At 49.4% G+C, this 25,856-nt stretch overlaps 1 protein-coding gene across 6 annotated transcripts in view; it reads right to left on the bottom strand.

Annotated features, from left to right (window-relative positions):
• The window catches only part of DIS3L2 (DIS3 like 3'-5' exoribonuclease 2), a 185,880-nt gene extending 167,142 nt beyond the window's left edge, over positions 1-18,738 (bottom strand). The window contains exons 1-2 of one of the 6 annotated variants that reach the window (XM_040074580.2): positions 18,722-18,738; positions 12,537-13,299 (exon numbers count right to left, since the gene is read on the bottom strand). In XM_040074580.2, coding sequence (XP_039930514.1) covers positions 12,537-13,233 — 697 coding nt within the window. In that variant the 5' untranslated portion in view covers positions 13,234-13,299; positions 18,722-18,738. Of the gene's footprint in view, positions 1-12,536; positions 13,300-13,610; positions 15,306-15,361; positions 15,481-15,656; positions 15,722-18,721 lie in introns of those variants that run through there. The other 5 variants (XM_040074578.2, XM_040074579.1, XM_058421982.1 and 2 more) reach the window with 5 other exon arrangements.
• Positions 18,739-25,856: the final 7,118 nt, after the last annotated feature.

Here is a 25,856-nt window from a genome sequence, read left to right as displayed (position 1 = left end):
TGACTTTTTCCTTGTCGTTACAGTTGAGCGATTTGTAAGATAGAATAAAATCTCTCATGACAGGATGTCACACAAAGTAGTAACACATTCTAGGCACTAAAATAACCAAATACTAAATAAATTAATGAGCAAACGAACACAAGAAAAAAATTTAAAATCACTTCAGTGGAAGGAAGACTAAAGTGCAGAGCTGAGGTTGGCTGGTCGATCCTAAGAGGAGACTTGAAGCAACCACAGAGCACCAAACACATCTGCAGAACCACTCAGGCCTGAACACAGAGCTATTCTAGTGCACGACACGTAAATATTCACAACAAGCAGCAAATGCAACACGTCTGGGTGCGTAGCTGGCAGATCTGTTCCCTGTGGATGAGGCCAAAACTTGCCTGGGATTTCTAGATATTCTGCCATTTTCAATGGGATACTACAAAGGACTAATAATTTGAGGAAAGGTGGTTGACTGTTCCGTACTTGAAGTCCTCTGGAGGGAGATTGGGGTTGAAAAAATCCCAACACCAGGCATAGAGGCTCCCTACAAGGGTGACAGAGGGACACCTAAACAGAACCAGCAATTCCACCCACAGAGTAGGGAAAGCCCTCAAACTAGCCAAAGGAAAGCACCAGTGGGAAGCAGAAACACACAACTCCGACCTCCACAGAAAGAGGGACGTGAAAGGAAAGTGGGTGCATTGGTGGGCTTTCAGAACAGTTCACAATCACTCACTTCACTTTTAAATAATAAGTTCACTCGCTTTTATTCTCACCATGGACACGAGGAAAAGGAGCAGAAAGGATGCAGGGGCTGGTTGAGCTCTGCTGGAAGGACAGCACTGGAGCTCCAGCTGAAATCCAAACCACCTCACTTCATCTCCATCACAACAATGACATCACACAATGGCACATTTTGGTCTTTAAACCTAAGTACCTATTAATCTTTTCTTATTTGAGGGGGGGAAGCATGCAGGCAGCTTTCCAGAATAATTGATCTGGCTTACAGTAAGAGAGGAGGCTAGATGCTTTAAATCAGCTTATTTTGACATAATTTATACAAAATCACTCTAGAGTTTAGCTTTTGAAAAGTACTGCATTTAATTAAATTTACATCTGTTAGTCAGTTGATCAACTAGATGGTCAACTAAATCAACTAAAATGCTCAACTAAACATGAAGTTAGCAAGGCCAGAAAGTATTTAATTTTGTATTAAAATTTGCATGTTGCTTTACATAAGAAAGAATCAAGACCCTCAATTTTATTTACCAAAAATAAAACATTCTAACTGCCCTCTCACACCTGACAATCTCTGATTACTACCAACAGAAAATGAAAGTATCACTGAATCTTCATCGGCACATCCACGACAACTCCCAACTAGGATCCAGCAAGAACCAGTTTTACTTGAGAGATACAAGCGAATTTCAAGATAAGGAGATCTTGGTATAGTTTCTCTCTTTCCTAGCAAAGGGCATCTACATTTTCACCAGACATTTTTACCTCCAAACTTCCAGCTTTCTTACCACCTCTATTATTTATGTAGATACTCCAATAGTTAGGCAGTTCCCTGGGGCGGGCAGGACTGTGAAAGCACCACAACAGTGCTGGTAACATCTCTGCAGCATCTGACCCCCCAGACACTATCTCAGCATGTAATTGTTCCTTATACATTAAAAAAAAAAAAAAAAAAAAAAAAAAAAGGAATTTATGTTGAAAGCACTGGACAGAACAATATTGTTACAAACTTTTCCAATACAAAATACTTGCATCTGCTATTTACTTTTATCAGTCCATGACTGAACACCAACACCTCCACTATATCTCTGCTATTGCTAAGAGGATTTTCCATTGCTTCCCAGCATTAGATCATAGTCTAGATATGGCAAGGAATATTTGGAAAACCCTGTTTTCCAGTTAGTATAACCGTGAGAAGAAACAGAAGCATATCCCCAGAACTGATACCATGCAATAGAACAATTTGTTATCAGTTAATGAAACACTCTTAACACACAGTTCCTAAATATTTGTTCATATTTCTACAATGTTCCATTTCATTGCTGACTCATTTCAATGACTTAAACCGATTTCCTTCAAGACTTCCAAGCAATTCTTCAAGACAACCCAGCTGTGCACTTAGTAAGACATGATAAGGACACACCCATGGTCTTGAAGACATGGCAGCTACCAAAAGAAGGATCACCCAACACTGCCCTAGCCCCAAAAGCAGAAATTAACCAACCAAAGACAGCAAGAACTACCCTGATACCAGCCTGTGGTTAGTCCCACACTCCCATTTAAGTCAGAATAGGTTAAATTCAGCAAGAAAGTTAAATAAAGCACGTTCCTGCTCATCCTTACTAGAAATTTAATGAATTTGTGTCCGAGGCAGCCCAAGGCATCACCTCACAGATCTGTAAATTCAAGTTGGCCCTTGACTCCTGGCAAAGTTGACAAAGCAAATTTTAGAAACCATCAAATTTGGTCTTGTAGCAAATGAATACTCTCCAAGAGCTGCCAGGAAGTTCTATCTGCAACTTTACGAGGCACTATGGATGCTGATGTGTAACAGGGTGTATTAATAGTCTCAATACTAAAGTTCAGCCAACACAAATTCTGCCTTGTTTTGGAAAGACATCTGGGACATAAAAAAAAAAAATCCACAATCCTACACAGCCCCTGAACCACTCATCTCAGGTACTTTTGTGACTCTGTCTCTGCACAGCTTTGAGGAGCTGGGGGGAGGCAGCTCCTGGCTGGGAGCTCTGGACAGGCACAGAAATACTGCTGGCACTGTTGTACCAGGCAACTGCCCCCTTCATTCTCCAAAGTCAAATAAACTCTCCCAGCAGAAGAAGCTTTGCCAGTACAAACTGCATTAACATCAGGGTGGTTTTGCTAGGATCCCTGTGCCTGCCCCTTTCATACACTTAAACAGGCAATTTCAAAGCTATTTGATATTTTCTGCAGCTCAAAAAGAAGCCTCTAGAATAATTCCCTCTCAAATTTTAAAAGCTGAAATGTGTTTGTTAGATTGTTTTGAATTTCTAATGCACCAGTGACATCAAGTAGATGCCATATTATAGAAGTGACTAAGTCAAAAATCTCCAAGCACTTAAATGACTACTACAATATCCGGGATCAAATTACCACACACAGGCAAAAACAACAGGCAAAACCAACAAACACCATTGAAGTGATCTCAAATGCAAGTTATGTCAACAAAAACACTGGTCACAGGCAGGCCAGAAGTAACAAACTATTTATGTTTTGCAAAATATTTTGCGGATTTAAGAGATTAAATGCCCCACTAATAGTAACAACCAAATCCTTTTTTGTTCTATTTCGTTTTAAAAGGAAAAACACAAAGACAGCTGTTGGTATAGTTGCTCAGGGAAGGAGTTCTGTACTGGGAATTAAAAAGACACTCCTTGTATCTAGCTCTGTGCTAGAGCCCCAGTAATGCACATACAGGACCAAACCCCATCCACAAGGCTCACTGAAAGCACAGCTCTGCTCCAACCTGTTAGGAACAGTCATGCTTCCACATTTCCCTAAATATGAAGCAAAAGAGTTCTTGGACAGCCTTGGAACAGAACCACCTCCATGCATTTTACAGTATCTTGAAGCCAAGAGGTTAAATAAAGTAGATGGCTCAAGATTAAAGACAAAGCAATAGAGATAAATGAGGATGTCATAGGAAAGAATTCATTAGGGATGTAGGAGTGGAAAGGCAAGACTTGGAGATATGTTATCAGTTCAGTGATGTTTTATTGCAACAGAGACCTGCAGGAGATAAAACATGGTAGGCAATATTTCAGATACTCAATCTGGAGTCCAAAAGAAAATCTGAGAGTGCATTCTCCTTATCACAAGCAAATAAAAGATCCTTCTCTCATGAAATGTAAATTCAAAGAATCTTAAACTGGAGGTTCTGCAGCACATTCCTCTGCTTGGTCCAAGCCAGACCATAAAACCACGAGAGTTCCTACAATGTTGCTGTGAGTCCTCCTCAAAAGTGGCCAAGGAAGTGAACAATTTGAAATTATCGTAATCATTGAAAAATGGGGGAAACTTCCGGGAAAGGGAATACCTTGGTGGAAGTGGAAAAGTATGGTGATATAACAGCAGTGTAGGGATTTAGGCAGATGGCAGATTACATAATTAAGTTTAAAGTTAATTAAACGGTCATTCAAAGAAGAGAAACAATGCAAACCTACATTTACATGCACGGGCTCAGCCAAAATGCAAATTCTATGCAAATGTCCTGAACTGAGTGGATGCTGTCTTGAAATCCAGCTGTCAGAAGCAGCTCCCAGGCCCCCCAGCCTCCCTAACTGACCCATCACGATGGGCCACCAGGGTCCAGCCACAGCATAAATCTAAATGTAACTTTCCACTGTCAAGACAAATCAAAATAAAATGAGAAGACATCATGTTAAATGAAGGCCTGTCCTCACAGCTCTAAAAGGTGAGTTCTGCAGCAATCCAAAGGACTAGAAAAGCCCAGCTGGTTACCAGCAACTCTTCACAACATCACGCAGCTGTGCCTGTACCAGCCAGCAGGTTGTCTACGGGCATGGCTGTGTTTGTGCACCAGCACACGGCAAGCCACCGGTGCAGCCATCCAGGAACAGACACAGAGAGCTCTCTCACCCTGCCTCTTTGGAGAAAGCAATTCTCCAAACAGCTTTGGCAGAAAGGTTGCCAAATTCTGCTCCGAAGAGTCCAACAAGAAAAGAACAACAGGAATCCTTCCCACATGGGGAACAAGCTGGCTGCAGACAGGCAGCCTATCCCCCAGCCGGTGACTCCAGGTGGGGAAGCACAGGCTGTCATGGTGTGTCAGGGAGTTCTTAGGGCCAGAAGCTGCCTTTGGAAGTGACTGTGCCACTGCAGCTGATCATAAAAGATTTAGACATCCAACGGTTTTAGAATTAAACATTGAGGAAGAAATATTCCCCCATAGGAATGAAGGCAGCAAAAAAGCAGCATGTCCATGGATATTAAGGAAAGTCAGGAGTAGAGACAGATGCTTATTTCCAGGCTCATGAAAATGAGGTGAGAAGCACGCATATGGTAGAAGGCACATGTTGCCACTGCTTTTTTGCTTTAAGCTGCACATACTTATTACAAACTCCTGTGCTGCATGTCCCCAGATTTCAATATGGAACTAGGGAAAATGTTCTTGCTGACTTTGGCTTTCAGAAAGGACCTAGGCTTTGAAAAACTGAAATGCAGAAAAATGCACAATGGATTCTTTCTGCTGCTGAAAACAATGCTGTGGAAACCGCTCCTGACCGCCAAGATCATGTGCTCATGACACCATGCTTCCACTTCCAAAACACTTCCAAGCATCCTCATGCTTGCAGGCTTTTGACTTCAGTAACTCAGACAGTATTGCAGTTTTATTTAATTCCTCAGCAGGGTTTGTGTTGTAGGAATACTACAGGAGAGCAAGAGCCAAAGATACCATTCCAGGCTCTGAACGAAGGGCTGGTGACGAAACTCATTTAGTAGCAATAGACTAAAAGTTTATCAAAATAGTTACTGTGCTCCAGCTGCGTGCAGCAGCGCAGTGGTGTTGTCAGGGAGGGGGTACATCTCTTTTGGTTTTCAGGACTCTCTGTGAACCTGCTCCACCCTGCTCGTGACCTCCTCACTACCTACTCCGCCTGATGACTGCACTCCTCCAGGCTTCCACTCCTGCCTTGAGATGTGGGTCAGGGCTGCTTCCACCCCTCCTCATCCTTCCATCTTCCCTAAAAACACCTTCCACAATGCCTTTTGCTCTTTGTTTTATCCAGCAACTACACAGTGAAAAGGCTTCTTCAAGACTTCACAAAAAACACGTTAAAAACACAATATTGTGGAAGTTCTGTCTTTGATTTTTCTGGGCTTCAGTAGTCTGAGAGAAGCAAGTTTCTCAAAGAACAGAAGAAGCTAAGAGGCTTTGAAAAGCAAAATACCTGACAGGAGGTGCTAACATACTAGAAGACGTTAACAGCTGAAGAAATCAAAGAAGTGCCTTCAGATTCCTCCATATCCTGATGTAACCCAAGGTGTTGCTGAATGCATTCTTCTGCTGATGAACCATTCCCCGTACTATCCACTCAGTGCAGTAGGTACATAAATCACAATCCCTAGTATGTGGGGGGAAATGCCTAAAAACATACAAACTGAACGAAACCACATTTTGGCCGCTGGCTTTTATTTGCAGAGAGCCTGGAATATTCTCCAAGGCAGGACGTGCCCCATACATCTGTGGGCTGCAGCTGCTAGTGCTGACATCTTCCTTCAGCACCCTGGAAATTTTTATTTTTGTCACAGAAGACATTATTTTATGCAATAGATCACAACATTTTGTTTTCCACCCTGCCTCAGCCAAGTCTCAGTTCTCCATAGCTTGGCTTTCCCCACAAGAGGGAGTTCAGGACATGCAGCCCACAGCATTTCATGGCGCCGGTTAGCAGGGTATTGGGGTGGGAGGGCAAAAGATGGGCAACAGCATTTGGGACAGGAAAGGTAGGAGCAGAGTTTTAGAGGAAGGCAGCAAAGAAAGTCCACAGCAGTCACAGGCTAGAGAGGAACCACAAGAGCCACTGAATTCAGCTGCAAAGAACCTGTCCTACATACCTGGATATCCATGGTGAAGGAGACATTGGGACATTACCTGAGTAACAGGCCAGACCTGACTGGGGTGTGTGGGCTGACTGAGCTCACGGACAGCAGAGAACAGACAGCTTTTACAAATTAATTCTTGTTTGAAGGACGGCGCTTTTCAGGGGTGGAAATCGTTATCAGGGTTTCTAAACGTGCTGGTGACAGCCCACATACCACTAGCCTTGGTAAAACTGTTCCAATGGTCATTCACCCTCACTGCTAAATTGTGCTGTATTTCAAGCCTGGATTTGTTTAGCCTCAAATGCATTATATCATAATCTGCTCAACTGAGTAGCCTATTATTGAACATCTGTTCCCCATGTAGGCAATTTGCTGAAAACTCCCCTCCCCCAAGCATCTCTGTGGTAACTAAAGCAGGGCTCCTCCAATCATTCACTCACGATCCCAGCATTTTAATCTTCCCTATGGCAGTCCTCCGAGTATTCATCAGTTCATCACCATCCGCCTCACAGTGAGGGCATCACCACAGGATACAACACTGCAGAAGCTGCTGCTGCTGTGCCAAAGACACACAGAGTCCATACTCCATCTCCCAATTCCCATGCTCATACATTACCCTTTTGGCCGCATTTCACAGGAGGAGGATGTTCAGCTGATTAATCCATCAAGAACTCAAAACTTTTTTCCAAGCTGTTGCTTCCCACACCGGGCTCCTCGCACTGCTATCATGGCTCTGTGCTGGCAATCCGATAAATGGATTTTGTTTTGCCTGCTCCCAGTCCACCAAGTGATCCAGATGGCTGCCAGTAACTACCCTCATTATTCAATACTCTGCAAGTCATCAAAAAAACCCTTTTCAGTCCTACTTATACATTTTCTTCCTGATGACTGACAGTGGTATTAAACAGCACAGGGTCGGGACATGACACTGCAAGAACCAGACACACCTGGTGGTAACTATTCTAAATTTATTGCTGCATTTAACTAGTTTGACTAAACAGGTTTTAAACCATTGCACATGCGCTGTGATTTAATTAAGTTCATACACTAACATCCATACTCGCACCTCTGGCATCAAAACCCTATTCTCATAAGAAACTGACACTGAAGAGCTCAACAGGACCTTTGTTAAATAAATTGATGACAAGCCACACACACACACACACACACACACACACACAAAAAAAAATTAAATGAATTAAAAATCAATTCAATTCTTCTACGAGCCTATTATTTTCCTAGGACCAACACCACACTGACAGGCATAGTTACCTGCACTACATAATGGGGGCTGGTGAGTAGGAAAAAAAAAATATTAAAAAAATAGCAGGTTAACAGCAACAAGTCTTTCCACCAAGGAACACTTTCACCTGAGCCCTAGTAGGTGAAGGAAGCTCCTTCATTTACAGAGGTGAGAGCTTTGCTGCCAAATGCAGGGGCTGCTGCTGCAGCACGGTGTGCTCAGGGCTGTGGTAAAGGGCACAGAAGACAGTTATTAGATCACATATAAAAAACACAGTCCCTGCAAGGGCAAGATCTCATCTCCCCAAGAGAGGATACATCAGATATTAACTCACATACTATAGCTGATGTTTGCCAAAAACATTAGTTGCACAAGATTCAGGAATGAAACATTTTTTTTCTATCGAAAGCAAGAGAAATTTATGTTTGTGATGACGTTCCTAAAGCATTAGAGAAAGGAGCATTCTATTTTTCATGTGTTTCTCATATGAGGCCATACAGTAAATCCAGTTTTCCCTTCTCTCCCATATCTTATTACTATGATTAATGTCATCTAAGCAACATTACATTGAACCTGGCAAGATTAGCTACGTTTTAAAGATTTCCCCAGCAACCAACATTCTCCATTTATTGAGCTGATTCTGTGGCCTTTAGTAGATTGCTGGCTCATGTTTACTGGTGCCAGATAGGGAGATAACAGCATTCTTCAGAACTGAATTTCACCACAAAAGAATGGGAAAACTCGCCACTAAAAATTATCATTATCCCAAATTAGCATTACAAGAAAGGAAAAGCAGAAGCTGTGGTTCTTCCTACAGAGTTCCCCCAGAGAAACAAAGGCAAACACACAATTATACTGCAATGTACTGTGGGAAGACAAAACATCTGAGATTTTGCCATCTTATTAAGGCTGGTATTTCTTGAGCAGCTGTGCCCATCAAACACACGGGAAAGCCAATCCAAGATATTTCCTTTACCTATCCTGAACCTTTTAAATGTCAGGATTGCAGCCACAAGCACACCACCACCATCCAACAGCAACAATTGTTTTTAAAGCTCTGATGCTAAACACCAGCCTGCTTGCCAGCACCACTCCTCTGTGGAAGCTGCCCAAGTTGGTTGAGTACCACAGGCTGGGCAAATAAATGCCAAGTGTCAGACAGATAATAAATCAGAAAGGGCTGTGGAAATCTTCCACTGTTTCAGAGGAGGCATGTTGTTACCCTGGAATTGTCTGCTTCAACTCAGGGGGCATGTTGACCCTAACAGACGGGCAAGATACCTCCATCACGTCATAAACCTAGGAAGCTTTTAGCAAGGGGAGCCTCAGGAGGATACCTAGGGAAGCTGACAGTGTTCTCTCCAAGGAAGCTGTCTGCAGATACAGAGACAGTATATCCAGCCAGCAAAATCTGAACCTATCTCAGAGCAACCAGCCTTGACCAGCATCCTGCTCCACCCACGCTTCAACACCAACAAAGCCACCTCATTCCCGGGTACTCTAGCTCCCAAGATCCTCTGAAACCAAGTGTGGCTGGGAGGTGGTATTCCACGTTTGAAGGACAGTCCTTTTCTGAAGATGTCTGATTTCTAGGCTTTCCAGCAGATGTGGGAATGTGCTATCAAACAGCAATTCTCCCTCAAAAAACAGGCTGGGAAGTCCATGTATTTAAAATGCAACCGAAATCTTGCTGTTCCAAATAAAACACAGCACTTATTCTAACCTACTCACTGACAAAGCAAAGCATCACAAATATTGAAGTTCCACATAGCAGCCACGCAAATCTCAACTCCTAGCATGTGACAGACAGGTGCTGCAGAAAAAGTCAGCACTTCTGTCCTCAAGAAAAAGGATGTTTTAAGCCTTTTTATGACAGCAACTTCAGTCAGTCTGAAAAAAGATTTTGATTACTAACTACGGATTGAAATGGAAAAACCCTAAGAGCCTTTGGTCAAAACCAGAAAACAACCCAAGGGACTTGATAGTTTTCTCTTAAGGAAGTTTAACCAAATTTTAGCATCCAAAGAATCTAGAGCATTGAAGATTTAAGGGAAAATACCAGGAGGAAAATTGTATTAGATTAAAAATTCTAAACATCACAATTTAAAGTAACATTTTAGGATTATTTTCTGGTCTATTGGGTTTAGTTTGGGAAGAAACTTTAGAGCAGGATGTTTTACAGTGATTCTCCTCGCAGAGGTTACAACTGTGCAGAAGGGAGCAACTGTGGGATTCCTCTACCTGCAGCTTCACTTTCCCAAATCTGCTGATGCCACAGAGGGAATCCAACCTGCAGTCTCATGACTGTCACATTACACACAAGGGACGATGAAGTTCTGTTCACACTCAGCTCCCTCAACTGCAAAGCCTCCAATAGTAAGGAAAAGCAGTTTCTATATGGAGCTCCAGACAGGAACACATCAGCAGAACTAAGCTCCTGGGCTCAGAGATACCTGCTTGGGGCTCCATAAATCACTCTGCTTTCCTCTAAGGCTAGAGCAATCACTCTGCCACTGACATAACATTAACAGGCACCAGTCCCCTGCTGTCCACAGCCTGCCAGGGCGCTCAAAGAGTTTTCACAAATCACTCTATCTGCCTTCCCTATCAGTTCTGTCAGTTTTAGGGTCATTGCAAACCTGACCACGGCTAAGCCTGAGCTGAAGGGCTGTTAAGAAGAGGACAATGAAATGAAATGGTATAAAGAGAGACGCTTGCCTTTGAGATTAGCTCAAAGAGTCTTTTGGGAAGCCTACAAAGTCTGAAGAGAGCTAATTTGTGAGGAAATGTCACTCCTGAAAAGATGATACGCCTTGCTGCTATGGCAGAAGCAATTCTTGCCATCACAGCTTCACAAACCTTGATTTAAACTGATCAAACCAGACACCTGCCTATGCAAAATAATGTGACTTATATCAGCATCAAGAGAGAAATACAAGCTTTGAAGTGAGAAAATATTAATCTGATACTGTGATGTGTGAGTTCTTGTACCAAAGCACTTGCCTACTGCAAAATCTTCATTTCACTTAAACAAGAGTCCTAAAATATACTCAGACTGAACAGCAGAAAAGACATTTCTCTGAAACAAGTGACATATTTATTTTTTCCTATTTCTTTCCTCCCCAAGAAACTCATCACCCAAGTGATGAACCCTGCAAGCGTTCTGGAGGGTAACCAGCCACAGCTACACAGGAGGGTGGCTAGGGAGGCATGCAGGGGGAACAAGAGGAAAGGTGTCACTGCTGAACAAATAACTTTCCCATAATCTTTCCCACAGTGTGAGTTTTCCACCTGGGAAGTCAAACACAAAGGTCAACATGTTCTGCTTTAAGTGTTTACACTAAACAAACAATCAGTTTTTAGAGGGTTCATGCAACCCCACTTCCAGCCAGAGCAAGAGGCCACTGAGGGTGTTTGCTTTTGAAAGCCAGGCTATTTTTATTTTATCCATGTAGGCACCTGTAATTTTCCTGGATATAAAATGTATGCCTTTGAGATTCTTCATCTGTCATCTGCTCTTCCTACGCTTCAAAAGCTGAAGGAAGTGAAGTCTATTATGACAGGCTAGCACAACAAATAGTGTTACAATGAACCATGTAAAAAAAAAAAAAACCCTCCCAAAAATCAAGCTCATCAACAAATTTTACCATAATCTGCATTAAATCTCTATCTATGATCAGTCTTGCAAGAACTCATGGAAGTTTACCAACTTTAGCACATTACGTATTGCCACAATCTCAAAAATAACCCAGAAAAAAGCATATTACTTGCCCCTCTTGAGTCTTAGGGCTTAGTTTTTAAGACTCATTTAGCTAAACAGTTATTTGATTTTCAGTTCAAGAGTTGTGATAGGCCTCAGGCTGATCTTACCCAGCTGAGAAATCAATCTCTTTTCTACTTGTTACAGAGAATTTAACATGGTGACATTTATGAGTTCCTTCAGTAGTAGCTCATATGATCAGGCTATGGAAGTATTTCAGCATAAATAAAATTCAGAGAAAGTTTTAACCCATTACACTGAAAAATTAAATTTAAACTGTCTGGTTTGGGTTCCTTGTTCACACTGTGTTCTGGGGTTCTTTTAATAAAAATTTTACTTATGTCCCTAAGTAGGCTTTTTGCCTTGAACATCATAATTAAGAGGCACATTTACTTTAGTACTGCAAAATGTGGTCTCTTTGTTACTAACAGCAAAATTTCCTGGAGTCAACACTCTGTATCAGGAATTGGCTAATATACAGACATCTTAGCCCCTGAGTATTGGATTTACCTGGACCAAAAGCAAACCAGCACTCCAGATTCAAAGAAGCAATGCAAAGAAAAGCATGACTGTGCCCTGAGTCAGCTTAGATCCAGTGGTCTTATTAATTTGGACTCTACACCACAGAAATTGGGCTCTTCTAGACCTGAGCTGATCCTGGAAGCAGCACAGCCACAGCCACAGGGTTTAGCCCAGGGAATTAGGTCCTGCCAGCACCGAGCTGGCTCCACATGAAGGCATCTGCACACGCCACATGGCTTACTTGTAAACCAGGACAAAACCACCCACAGGTAACCAAGGGCTGACTAACTTGGACAGAGCAGGACTGGCTCCTGTTAACTCATTCATGACTAACATATTGCATTCAATTCCACAGTAATTGCAGCAAATGGACCAAACAATTCATTACAGTGAACTCACCTTGGACTTGACCTGGAGACAAGTGACTGTTTTTTCTGGCATTCATTGCCAGCACATCACCACCGAACTGTTCAGTCAACAAGTGTCCAGCTGCTATATCAGTGTTGGCAGGACATCTGCCTCGTTTCTTATGCTTCTTCCTCCACATGTCCTCCTCCTCCCTCTCATCAGAACCAGAAGATTTCTGCAGAGCCCCTCGGTGTCTCAGGCTGTTTGATGCTCTCCCACCAGGGGTGTCACTCATGTTTAACAAGCCAGATGCAGCTCCACGCTGATGTACATCGTAGTCCTCCTCTACATCCAAGTCTCCCTCCGGACGAACAATGGCATTTTTTTTAAGAGGACATCTGTTCAGAGCACCTTGGGGTTTGTCATTCTCAAACCCAGGCAGGGGCTGCTCCAGGTGAGATGTTCTGACTGGTGAGTAGCTGTGCATGTTTATCCCATTCCTGGCTGGATTATCCTTCCCCAGGCCTCTCCTCAGAGGCAGGTCCAGATCCAGGCTGGGGTCATTGAAGAAGCCTTCTTCCAGCTGCATCTTCTGTGCAATGTGGTTCAGGTAGGACTGGAAGCGACCGCTGTGGTGCTTTTGCACGAGCCTGGCGTACGCGTTCTTCTGGGGGGCAGCTGCCTTGCTCAGCCCCTCCCTGGCACCTTGGGCAGAAGCTGGACTTCTCACCTGCCCCGGCTGATCCATAGTGCAGTAGAAGGCCCAAACTTCAGAGGGTTATAAACAGGCACAGAGGAAAAAAGCTTTATTTTCCTGAAACGAAGTGTCAAATAATCCATTACAAAAGACACAAAAGTATAAAATTTTTGCAGGAAAGGAATTCTGGGAATTCTGGTTCCCCCACTCCAGTGTGGGGAAGGGGTTTCACAACATACTCAACATCTGCCCTGCACCAAATCCCTGTCCATAACCAAGGAGTGACCACAGCCCATAAGCTGTACCTGTCCATGTACCACATAAACCAGGGATTTTGTCCCACCCCAAATACACAGGATTCCTCTAATCTGCTCTTCCTTGCCTTTGAAAAAGTCAGGAAAATTAAAGCAGCAACTGACAGACTGTACCAGAAGCATCAGTTTAGTGGTTATCAGACATGTCCAGCCTGGAGTCTTCAAAAATAACTGCATCCTTACTGAAGTGCTTCACTGTTGCTGTCAAAAGTGAACACTGCCCATCACCTCCCTCCCACAGCGACTGACACGTCTCCATTCTACAGCACAGTTCCTTCAAACACCAAGACTACCCACTTCAGCTTGTCTTTTTTGCCATGAGCTCCCTCCCAGTGCAACATAAGTAAAATAATAATAATCTTCCAAGAGCTCCTAATTCTTACTGACAGAGACATACTGCCTGCTGCTCCACCCAGCACCAGTTTCCATAGATGGCATCACATCTCCACCTTTGTAGCATGAGCATGAAACTTAAGCAGATCAAGCATCTTTCAAGCCTTTTCCAGGTGCTTTAGCTTTTAAGCTTTTGGAGCAAAGCAATCTACTAAATTATGCTCAGCTACTTTGAGGTAAATTATACGTATAGACAGGACATAGCAATGATTTTTGCTGTGTGCAAAATCAAAGAAGAATATAAGTATTTCTTGATAATGCAGCTCAGTGCAACTGCTGGCTTCTGCGTGTTTTCATAAAAATGCCTCTTTCTCACGTCAGGACAAGTTTGAAGCTGAATGGCTGAATCTCACCCCAGCTGGTACACGAAGAATTTCAAGGCTCACTGTCACGTCTGCTGTCTCAGAACCATGGGGCACTGGACTCTAAGGTTAAATAAAGGACAGTGCCCATTAAACCTCTCCCTTCCATTCTCCAAGCACAGGGATGTTGGCAGGACAGAATACAGAGATCAGCAAAAGTGAAATTTATCTTCGCCTCCCTACTCTCACAACACTTGGAATTTTTCTTTGCCCTTACTCAGCTCGCTTCTCTCTCTCGCTGCTGTTACACAGAGCATAAAGCACCCAGGCAGTCTCCTCCATGCACATCCTCCCTGGGAATGGGGCATTATCCAGCAGGGACCAAGGGCTGCAGAGCCAGCCCCTCCTCAGCGCGCCTGCTCCGGCCCTTCTGGAGAAACAACGCGCACTGCACTGGGATTTACTTAAGTAATTGAGCACGGATGTGAGCAGGCCTCACAATGCAAAGCAAAAATTAAAAATCCCTGAACAAATAGGAAAAATTCTTTGTGTGGTTTGCAATTCTTGTTCCTAACATTTTCCATTGGTGCTGGCCAATAGCTAAACCCTTCTAATAGACTGACCTGCTACCGAGCTATTACAAAACACACACGGGTAGGTCTACACAAGCCTTCTTTATACATCACCTTCTCCTGTTGCCAATGCAACAGAAGCAGATAACATTTATAAAACCCAGTGAGACTATCCTCCAAACAATGGTTTGGTTCCAGGAGACAGGAATTTGTCATCTTTATTTACCAGTAAAGAACAAATACTCACAGCTTGCCCTCGCTATAATTTCTACAATTTTCACCACGCTAGCAGCCAGCAACTGCAGCACTGAAAAAGATACAAGCCCCTACGCACTACAGTTTCATTATTAGTCTTCTGCGGGCAACCAGGAATTGAAATATCCTCAAGAGGGCAGAGGGAAGGCAGAGGTGGGTACAGGTATATGCAACCCGCCTGGGCACGGTCACGAGGACGAGTGAAATGCCAGGATGGACGCGCAGAGGGAGGACACTCGCTGAGCTGGGCCCAGGATGAAACCCGCCCGTGTTATTGTCCCCTGGCTGGTTCTGAGGATCACCGCTGGCCATCACACGCCCCCCGGCTGCCCAACTCCCTAACCAACGCTCCAGCTCCGGCAGCACAGAACCCAGGCATCCTCGGCATCAGGAGCAGCCCCTGGCTCGCCGCCTGTCCTGCCATGCGCCCCCGACCCTTCGGGAGCGTGACCCGGGCCGCCGGCGCGCTCCTGCGGGGCCCGGAGCGGCCGGACGGGACAGCCATCTGCGGGGCTCGGCAGCGGCGGCGTTGCCATCAGGCTGACCGGGGCTGAACGCCGCCGGGCCGGGCTCCGCTGCCCGCTCTCCCCTACCCGGTCCTGGTCCCTGGCCCCGCTCCCGACCCCCGCCCCGCTCACCGGCGCCGCGGCCGCTCCGCTCCGTTTGAATGTCCCAGCGCCCCGTCCGCTTCCGGGGCAGCGGCGCCTACGGGCCGCGGCGGGGGCCAGAAAGGCGAAGCGCGAAGGTTCGCTCCACACCCTCCGCCACAGGGCGGGTGCAGGGAGCCCAGGTAGGGGGTCGGGTGTCCCAGCCCCGCTCCCTGCCTTGGAGGGAGGTCCCCGGGGTCTCCGGGGGGAAGGGGAGCCTCCGGGCAGCCTTGGGCTCCTCTCGGCCAGGCACAGCGTGTGAGGGTGGGAGCCCACCGCGGGCTGGGCTGGGGCTGCCACCCAACCCGCACTGCCCCCGGCCTGCCAGGCTTGCGGCCAGCGGGAGCCCTGGGGGTTTTTGGCAGCCACCTGCTTCCAGCCGGGGCTGGCGGAGCCTCCTGGGATGGGTTGCTCCGGCTGAAGGCCAGCGCTCCAGCTTCAGCCAAATTTGTAGCCAGATCATTGAAAAAAATCACAGGCTAGCTAAACTAATATTGTAAAGATCTGAGTCTGGTGTTGTCCCCGAGGAAACTCACACCTTTGCAAGCAACTCCAAAGGCCCCGTGGGGAAACCTTCCGCACCTATGAGGCCTCACCTGCTCTGCAGAGAAGAGCAGGCTCCAGGATCCTGTTCCCCGAGCTCTTTGGGATCCTGTTCCCCGAGCTCTTTGGGATCCTGTTCCCTGAGCTCTATTGGGATCCTGTTTCCCAAGCTCTTTGGGATCCTGTTTTCCGAGCTCTTCCTGCTCCCTGGCACTGGAAGTTGGGCAGCAGGCAAACTGCAGATCCCCTGCTCACCCATGTGACGGCACCCAAGGAGTGATCCGCCCTTGGTGCTGAGCAGCACTGGCCTGACCTCCTCCAGGATAAGTCAGAGCCTGTGGATCAGAGGGTGACATTAAAACATGAGACCAGAGTCAAGAGCTGGCACTTTTATTACCTCCTCTTTCTGTGACCACAGACCTCTCACAAGGCTTTATGGCAGTCAGACCCAGGCTCTGGCTGACTGAGAGTATGTGGTTTGGTCATCCTGGTGTTACAAACTCAGGCTGCGTTTGCCAAAGAATTTCAACCAAAAGAAAATCTGGAGTTATAAACTGTCCTCATGGCACCCCCAGTCAATCCCATTTGAGCTGTCTGCCTGGAGAATCTCCTCAATGGATGCAGGAAGGATCCAAAGGGACCTGAACTGGTGTCTCCATGCAGGGTTCTGATGGGGAAAGACTCTGTTTAGGCTTCATTTTGGCAGGAACATCTGAGCAGGCATCCATGCTGCCCCTTCACTTAGGATGGGGAGGATGCCGGCCCCATGGTCCTTATTCTTCGTCCTACCTACATCCTGCAGATCAGTGTGCACGTTGCCTGGTGTCAGTCACCTCTAAAGACCACGATGCCACATCTGCTCAGGGTGCAGCATCACCTGTGCCTCCCAAGCACAGCTGGGCCCCTCGGCCATTCCCACATTGCTGAGCTTCCAGGAAGCCATGGCAAGCCCAGACCACTCCAGCTCCAGCCCTTGGGTGGGTCGAGGGGACCTGCCCTGAGAAAGTACCGGGCTTTTGCTGTGGACCAAGGGCAGCAAGCACAGACCTGCCTGCACAAGGACAGTCACATCCGCCCCAGTGCCAGGGTGCCACTAGCAAAGGCAGCGTCTCGTTCACATGAACCATGCAGAGCCAGCAGCCTCTGCCCATGATCTGCTGCACTGATGCCAGCTCATCAACTGCCCCACCCTGGCAGCTCTGGCCGCCTCAAGGAGGAGAGTGAGGACTCAGCTCTGCCCTGGCATGGCTGGGAGGCAGCGAGTTTTCCCCATGCTGGCCAAGAGGAAGCGAGCAGCCATCCTCTGTTTGAACAGAGCCACCAGTCACACAGCAGCTGCTCTCACGGGACCCCAAGACAGAGGGGAGAGACCGTTTCTGCTGGAGCTGGCCCATGGGTAGCATGGCCACATGGGATCACCCTGTCAGAGGGAGGATGTGTGCTCCCCTGCTTCCTCCTGGCTGCTGACAAAGCAAGGTGGTTGGCACCTGCTCTGTGAAGGCAGGGTGGTGGCACATCCCCAGCTGTTCAGGGCTGACCCATGCCATCCATTGCTGCATGGAGGAGAGCTGTGATGGGGGGGGGACCCAGGGCCTCCAGCCCCACTGTCCCCCTCCCTGTGCCAGCCAGGTGGGAGCAGCAGCTCATCTCCATGTATTTCTGCTCTTCTTCACTCCAGTGGGGATGAAGCCAAGCTGGGAGCTTGGCCGGGCTGCCCCCTGCACCAGGTGGTGCCACCAGCACAGCAGTGACCTCAGTGTGCCCTGGTCCTTCCACAGAAGGGAGAGGAAGAGGGGAGGATTTGGTGTTTGGTGATGCCGCTGCGGGCACTGGGGCCTGTGGCTTGAGGTGTTATCAGGTGTGGTGAGAAGGATACGGCTCCACGGGTGGATGCCTCTGTCACCCTCACCTCCTGCCTCCAGCTGGGGCCCTGCTGCACGAGGGGCCACGATCTCCAGCGGGTCAGGAGAGCATGTCTCAGCCCTACTCTCCTGGTAGCAGCCAGGGAATTAGGAATCTGCTCTGCTCCATGGGATGGGGCCTGTGTTTGTGCCCTCTTTTGCTCTACTCCATCACTGACCCAGACAAATGAGAGTTACAGGAAATCCGTGTCTCCCTCCCAGTGCCCCATGGGCACACAGAAGATTCTGAGTGGCTGGGATCAGCTGCATGCCCATCCCTCACACCCTTTGGAAGAGGTCACGTGCAAACATCACAGCAAGCTGGTGCCTCATGCAGGATCTCAAACACAATCCCTCCCAGGGAAGGGCTGGACTGCTTCAGTCTCACCTTTGGCTCCATCTCCAATCCGCACCATCCTCATGGCTGCTGAACACAAGGGAGCCATTGCCTCACTGCTGCTTCCATGACCCTCTATGGCATTTCATGAGCTTTCTAAAAGGGAAAGGTCCCTGAGCAGATTTTTCCCCTGCACTCTCATTTCCTGGGGTCCTGTAGCAGCAAGCCCAGCCCGATGCCCTGGCATGCTTTCCCACAGCACAGGATTATCTCACCATCTTCCCCCGGGCAGTAACTGGTAGCTGCTTCCCGACTTGGAGGCTGGAACGTGTTGCGGCACCTCAGCCGAGGTGAGAGCACCACATGGCTCCTTGGCCAGGAGCTCCCCGCTTACGAAGGCTTTGGCTGCTCTGCCTGTGCTTTCAGTGAGCAGTGAGGGCCCGCCCGGCACTCGTTTACATCAGTGTTAATCAGGAGTGACTGGCCAAGGGGCTGGAGCCACCCTGAGATGACTCAACAAGGGGAACCCTGGATGGGAGCAGAACGGTTCCTCTGACACTTCCATCGGCTTCCCGCACACGGAAATGCCACCCCTGCAAACCCAAATGTCGCCTCTCACAGTATGTCAGGTTGCAGGCCATGGCAGAGAGATGGAGGGCAGCGGGGTGCTCTGCCTTTGCCTCCCTGCTGCTGTCTGCAGGAGAGACCCACATGGCACAAGGATGTGGTCAAACGCAAGGCGAGGCTGTGAGTTTGCTCTGGAGCCTCAGAGCACCCTTGGAAATGTCTTGATTGCAGCAGTAGCACCCAGCATTAAGCCCGAGTCTGTCTCCTTTTGATGTCTCTCAGGCATTGGGAGTCATCTGGGCACTTGGCCGGAGGACATAAGCCGTGCTCGGGGAGGATAAAGGGGAGCGCGACAGATTTATTACCATAAATATGCTAAAAACCATCTCTCTCCACAGTAGATACCATCTGCTCTGTCACAACACATGTGGTCTTGCCCCACCCGTCCTTCAGCTTCTCCAGTCTTCTCCTGAGCCCTCTATACCTCTGGTTGGGAAACATGCCCCCAAGGTCAGGACTGATGGGTTCCCATCTCCTTCATTGCCTGAAGGAACATCTGCAACTCACCCCAGGCAGGGGCAAGGTCTGGCTTGGCTTTGTTTGTCCAGTCAAGGAAGAGAGAGCTGGACCCCAGCAAAGAGGGACAGGCAGACAAGAAGCAAGTGAAGGAGGCAGTGGAGGAAGGAGGTGAGAAGCCAGGGTAGGGGCAGGGCTAGTGCCCCAGGTCACCTGGATTTGTCTTTTAGCTACCTTTAAGTCTCTTCCTCAGTAGTTCTGCCTGCTGTAATGGTCAATTCTCTTTTATAACATCTCCCTCCGTTTTCAGTGTGGAAGACCTTCCAGCGGTAGGACTGAGCCTCCCAAAGGTGCTCAGACTGGCTATGGATGACACCAAAGCTCCACAGGTCACATCAGGAAACCTGGGAAAGGAGCTGCCCTGCACTTCCTGAGCTTGTGGACAGCAGGGCCGTGCCGAGGGGCTTAGGACATGTGGGACAAGGGAGGTGCAGTGAGTTCCAACCCCTTCTGATGCTCCCAGGGAGGTGGAAAAGATACTTCCCAGAAAGGCAGGAACTAAGGAACCGCACTGCCATGCAGTTCCCAGGGGTAGGGACTCACCCCACGAGCCCTCATCTCCACCCCTGCATCTCCCACTCCGCATACCAGGATGAGATTGAAGCAGCCCCCTTTGGGGATGGGTGACGAGTGGGGATGGCACGCCGAGGGCGAGGGGTGGCGATGCTGCAGTGGGGACCGTGGGCAGAAGGGTCGGTGGGCACGTCTGGCAGTGCCCCAGTGAAGGCAGGCAGGGGCTGCTGCCGGCCCCGCTGCGTCTGGCAGGCGGGGCACTGACTGAGAGCGCAACTTATCAGTATTACCTCATGTGAAAGCTCCCTGCCTTTGTATCTCAAGCAAACACCGGCCATTATGCCTCAGCAGGCCGGCATTGTTATTCTGTCTGGTTGCTAGAGGTTAGGGCTGTGGAGCCCTGCACGTCCACAGCCCTGGCTGCTGTGGGGTGGCAGCGGGGCCACCGTGACCCCCTGCAGCCGGCGATGCTCCCGGGCCGCAGGAGCAGCCACCAGCTGCTCCCAGGCATGGCCAAAACCCAGCCAGACCCTTATTGCCTCCACAAGGCTGCCCCACCATTGGTGGCGCTGAAATCTTCCTCTTCCAATGCCAGCCCCCTTGCCCCAGCCGGGGTCATTCAGTGCTCCTCAACCGGCACCTGCACAAGCTACCTCACAAAAAGAAAAACAAAACAAAACAAAAAAAAGAGGCAAAAAGCCCAAATTTTACTTCGGTGGGATCACAGTGGGATCGCTTCCTTTTAGGAAGTCAAAGGCTTGACCACCAGCACCGCCAAGACCAGCACATGTTTGGCTCTCTGCATCCCAACGCCCCCCCGGGGTTTCCCACATCCAGGGGTTCCAGGCAGACACTCGGGAAGCCCAGAAGTTTTGTCCTGAGGAACCAATGCCAAAAGGGACTTCCCACCACCTGGAGTGGGTTCTCAGGAAGCCAGTTCAGAGGAGCTGAAGGGTGTTTGTGTCTGGCAAGGGGGCTGCAAGGGAGCTGCTGCTGGTGGCTTCTTTGAGGTGACGGGGGTTTGCACAGCCAAACCAGGTGGGAGAGGCTCCTGCCAAGCAGGACGTGTGCTGCCGCCAGAGCCGTGGGGCTCGTGAGGACCTGCTCACCCGGCCTGGGCGTGCACGTAGCACACGGGGGCACAGACATCCAACCCCCCAGGCAGCAGTGGCATCCGGCTCCACCACTGCGATGGAGATTCCCTGGATACAGGCTGGGGGTCCATCCCCACAGGCCTGTTGGATCCTTTCTCGGGATCTGCACATGGCATGGCTCCTTGCAGGGATGAATGTGATATCAGTAACTCATCCTGTGGCTGTTCTGGGCTATCACCCGATCAGGCAGTTCCTGTTCCCAAAGGGATGCTCAGTGCCAAAACCAACAAGCCTGGGATGATGTTGGGACCCCAAAGCTGTGGGTGAAACACTGCCAGGTCCCTGTTTCTGGCAGGAAGGCATCTGAAAAAAGGAGTACAAAGACGACTGTGGCATTTAGCTTGGAAAATCCCAACAACCTGCCCCTACATCAGCTGCAGAGCTGAGGCTGCCAGGAGCTGGAGGCCGTGTAATTCTTATCCTCTGAGGACTGATGCAGAGGGAGGCTCGTGGTGTCGTCACCCGTGTGTTAGAATTGCTTAATTTTATTGACATTCAGCAAAACCCTGAGACACTGTGTTCCCGCTCCCACCAGAACGGTGAGGCATCCTAGCTCCAGAGCACAGATATCCCATTAGAGCCCTGGGAAAAACACCCAGAATATCAGGAGGAGACTGTAGCCTCCTAGGAAGCCCAGGAGAAATGGCAAATCCCAAAAGGCAAAGCCCTGGGGGAAAAACTCACTGTGCCTGTCAGGATATCAGCACTTCACTAGCGAAGATCTGTGAGTCTCTGCCTGGGGCTTGTCCTCTTCCCCTCAGCTTTGCCAGTCTGGGAGGTTTTGGGAGGGCACAGAGCAACCCTCTTGGTTTCTAACCTTTGCAGCACGTGTCATTTGTGCCTGCCCCATCAGGGCAGCTCTGTGGAGCATCTGCCCATCACCGTCCCAGTTTGGAAGAGGGGATATTGGCCATGCCTGTATCCTCAGCCAGAGCCCTCTTCCAGACCCAAAGGAGACAGGGGAAAATGGAAAATCGCATGGTGTTTTCTGTAATGCCTCATTCAGCAGCAGCATCCAAAACAAACACCGGGGGTGTTCAAACAGGCCAAAATCTCCATCAGTGTTCCAGACAGCACCCCAGGAGCATCACATCCCAGTGTGCAGAGCCACCACACCCCCATTACCACCTGCTGGCTGCTGGGGCTGGGGGCTAGCAGTGGCCAGGTCTGGGGTGCTGAACAGTGCTCCTGCCTCAGGGGCTACAGGGTTATTCCCCAGGAAAGCTTTCTTCAAAGCATCCTCAGGAGGTACATCACCACCGAGGTGGGACCACGTAGTCCCCTGCATGCACCAGAGGCTGCTCATCCGTCCCAATAATCAAATTGAAATCTCTCTTCAAACTGCTTCTTAGTGAGCTGACTATTATCAGACCCATAGAGAGGTACTCTAAAACCTGTAAAAAAAAAGAAAACCAACTGTTAAAATCTCCTGTTGCAGCACATCAAACCCTTGGTGATGTACTCTTGGTGAACACAGCACACGTCATATTCCTGGGATATGATGGGCTGGAGGGCAAGTAGATCCCTTATCCTAAAATCTGCTCCATCTTTGTGCCTCTTCCGTCCCAACACCTGGGATGGTTCTTAACCAGCAACTCTTGGGGTTGGCCGCTAGTTATGGGAAAGCGTCAGCCACTCTGGCATCACCATCACATGCACTCAGCATTCTGATGTCTCTTTTTGCAAAGGGGTGATTGGCTTTCACGTGGCATCAGCTGAAAATCCTCATCCTAGGGTTATCCATCTCTTGGTCAGGAAATGCTCTCTTGGCCCAAGGCAGCAGAAGAGACATAAATCTGGCCAGTGATTTCCCAAATCAATAAGAAACATGCTCCCTAAAGATAAGTGAGATGAAGAAGAAGGAGATGGATCACTGCCTGTTCACTGCTACTGTCGGAGCTTACTTCAGATTTCAGTCCACATTTCTATCCTGTGAACTTTCTTCACATCATCCTCCAGAAGGTGCCTGGAACCTGGCTCCTAATTTCAGCCAGGAGAGCCAGGGCCCCACTGCTGCCCAGGAGGATACAGCCTCACCACAGACATCGCTCACCCATTCCTTGTGATGGGGCCACAACACTCCGTGCTGCTGTCACACATATCCCCATGACCCATCTCCTCCTACTCTCCAAATCATGCTGGCAGTGGTCATACTTTAATGAATCCCTCTCCATCCTCAGACAGGGGACATGTGTGCCCTCTCACACCACACAGCACAGTCTCTGCTCCCTTCTCCACCTCCTACATGACAAAAGTCCCCATACTCAGGGCTCTGCCCACTTTGCCAAGATTCAGCAGCATCTCCCCATTTTTATCCCCACAGCAGCCCATTCTCCATAATCCAGGTTTGACACTGATATTTCTCAGGGACAGGCCAGCCCTGGTGCCCCTCTCTCCTTCTGGCTCTCTCTGGGCCCCTGGGAGCAGTGGGGAGGGGTGTCACCCCCTCCTGCCCACCCCACAGGTCTCCATCCCTCTTTGTGCAGCTGTGCAGGATCCTCTTTGCTCTCCGATGCCTGGGAAGACCCCTGTGAGTCCAGCCCTATCCCTCCACTTCTCATTTTCCACACAAGCCCTGAGTCTGCCAGTTCTCACCCTGGGTGATCATCCCACAGGGCTGTGCATTAATGAAGGCCCATCCCTTCAAGGGTTAAAAGCTTTCCGACCCCCACCCCACCAAGCAAAAGGGTTTCACACTCTTAACCCCTTCCTGCACACCTCTGCTCCCCGCTTTGAGCTTTTTCCACCCCAACGGATCCGATCTGGTTTGAGTTAAGGCTTTGTGTGCGCCCGGCTCCGACTTCGGCAGAGTCATTTGAATAACAAGGCTAATTGGATTTATAAAGCACAGCCCCCCCTCTCCCCGCCTCAAACCCGAGGCTCTGCACAGTGTGACAAAGAAAACACACTAATGAAAACCACGCTGGCGAGACCCCAGGGCAGGGACGAGCCTCCTGCGGGCAGGCACTGGCTGAGACCTGAGCGCGTTGTGGCATCCGTGGCGATGCTCTAATCCTCCGGGGCGAGGGGCTGCTGGAGCGGCTCAGGTACCGACCCCACGAGCTGCAGCGTGCGAGGGGGGCTGATGGCAAGCGAGGCGGCCCTTCCTGCCCACACCGTGACATTCCTCCGCAGCCATCTGCCTCGTCACCTTCCCCATCCCGGGTCCACCGGGAGTAGCCACGGGGCAGCCTGTTCCCAGCATCAGGGCAGGAGCCAGCGCAACCGGGGTGGCGATGGCAGGATTCTGTGGGGGCTGCTGAGCTGCTGGTGGCCTCGGGCACCCCGACATCCCCGGGTTGTGGAGATCCAGGGCTCAGCTGCTGCTTCCTTTCCCCTTGCAGAAGCCTAGCTGATGGGGGAGGTGGTGCAGAGCCCCCCATTCCTTGCACCCTGGACAGGGCTAGCTGTCACATGCCAGCTACTCTTGGTGTGGGACACGGGCTGAACCCCGAGAGAAGGGGCCTCTCTCTGCTCCTTGCCTGCACCCACGGCTCTCTGGCACCCGGGGTCGGCTCTAATCCCGACTCCATCACTTCGCTCTGCCTGCACGCAGACAAGTGCCCAAGCACAGCTTCACACTCAAAAAAGTCCAAGTTGTCTCCACCTGGCAGGCACAATGGAAAAAACACCGAGACCTTCTCCTTCCAGCTCCCATTCACATGAAGCTGAAAAGCCAATCTCGTTTGAAGTGTCCCGTGCCCAGTAGCCCGAGCTGTGGAGGAGAAAACATCTCCCTGCTCCTGAGCAGGGATACTACGGACCCCCAAAGAGCCATGGTCCCCCAGCAGGGGCAGCTCCCCAGAGATTCGTGGAGCAGCAGAGCCCAGAGAGACTAGGATACAGAGCTGGAGGAAAGGACCAGACTGGAACAGACCCCAGGGACAGGGGAAAGAGCAGAGAATGTTTCCCTGGTCTCAGGGAAGGGATTTGGGGTGCAAATCCAGCTTAATGCAATGCAGCCCTGGATGCTTCTGCAAAGAAAGGGGCGTCTTTCCTCTGGCCTCATGCCAGTAAGAGCATTCCCCCCGGCCAGAGGGCCAGGGACAGTGCTCAGCTCCATCAGCAAAAAGCCAGCAGAGCTCCTGAACTGCCCCAGCAGCAGCCCCAGCAGCAGCAGAGGCACAAATCCTGCCCTGCCAGCCAGGCAAAGGGAAAGCTGAGAACAAGGGGCCTCCTCAGAGGCCCTGCGATCCGCTGAGGTTAATCCCGGGATCGCACCTTTCTCCGGTACCCTCTAGCTCCGGGAGCAGGTCAGAGGGAGGCCAGGCTGTGCAACCCTGTGGTGGGTCAGGCAGTGAGGTCCTGTTCCCAGAAGGGACCCTGTGACACTGACTGTGCCCTGCAGAGGACACCCCCGGGGGCTTGAAAAGCCCATCGCCATGGCCAGGAACACCATCCAGATCCTCACAAATGCAGAGAGAGAGTAGGTCAGCCCCCCTAACCCAGAGACCCACTTAGGTGCCCTCAAGAAGCACCGCTGCCCCCTCCATCCCTTTGTGTCCCCAGTGTCCCTGTCACGGAGGGCAGTGACCCTGCTCCTGCTAAGCAGGGACCTGGAGGGGGGGGGGGGGGGGGACACACAGTTTCTGATTTAATC

This window comes from Hirundo rustica, chromosome 10 (assembly GCF_015227805.2).
Source record: "Hirundo rustica isolate bHirRus1 chromosome 10, bHirRus1.pri.v3, whole genome shotgun sequence".
In the NCBI taxonomy this organism is placed as follows: domain Eukaryota; kingdom Metazoa; phylum Chordata; class Aves; order Passeriformes; family Hirundinidae; genus Hirundo; species Hirundo rustica.
Note: the sequence above shows the minus strand (reverse complement) of the source record. Positions and strands in the feature narration are given on the sequence as shown.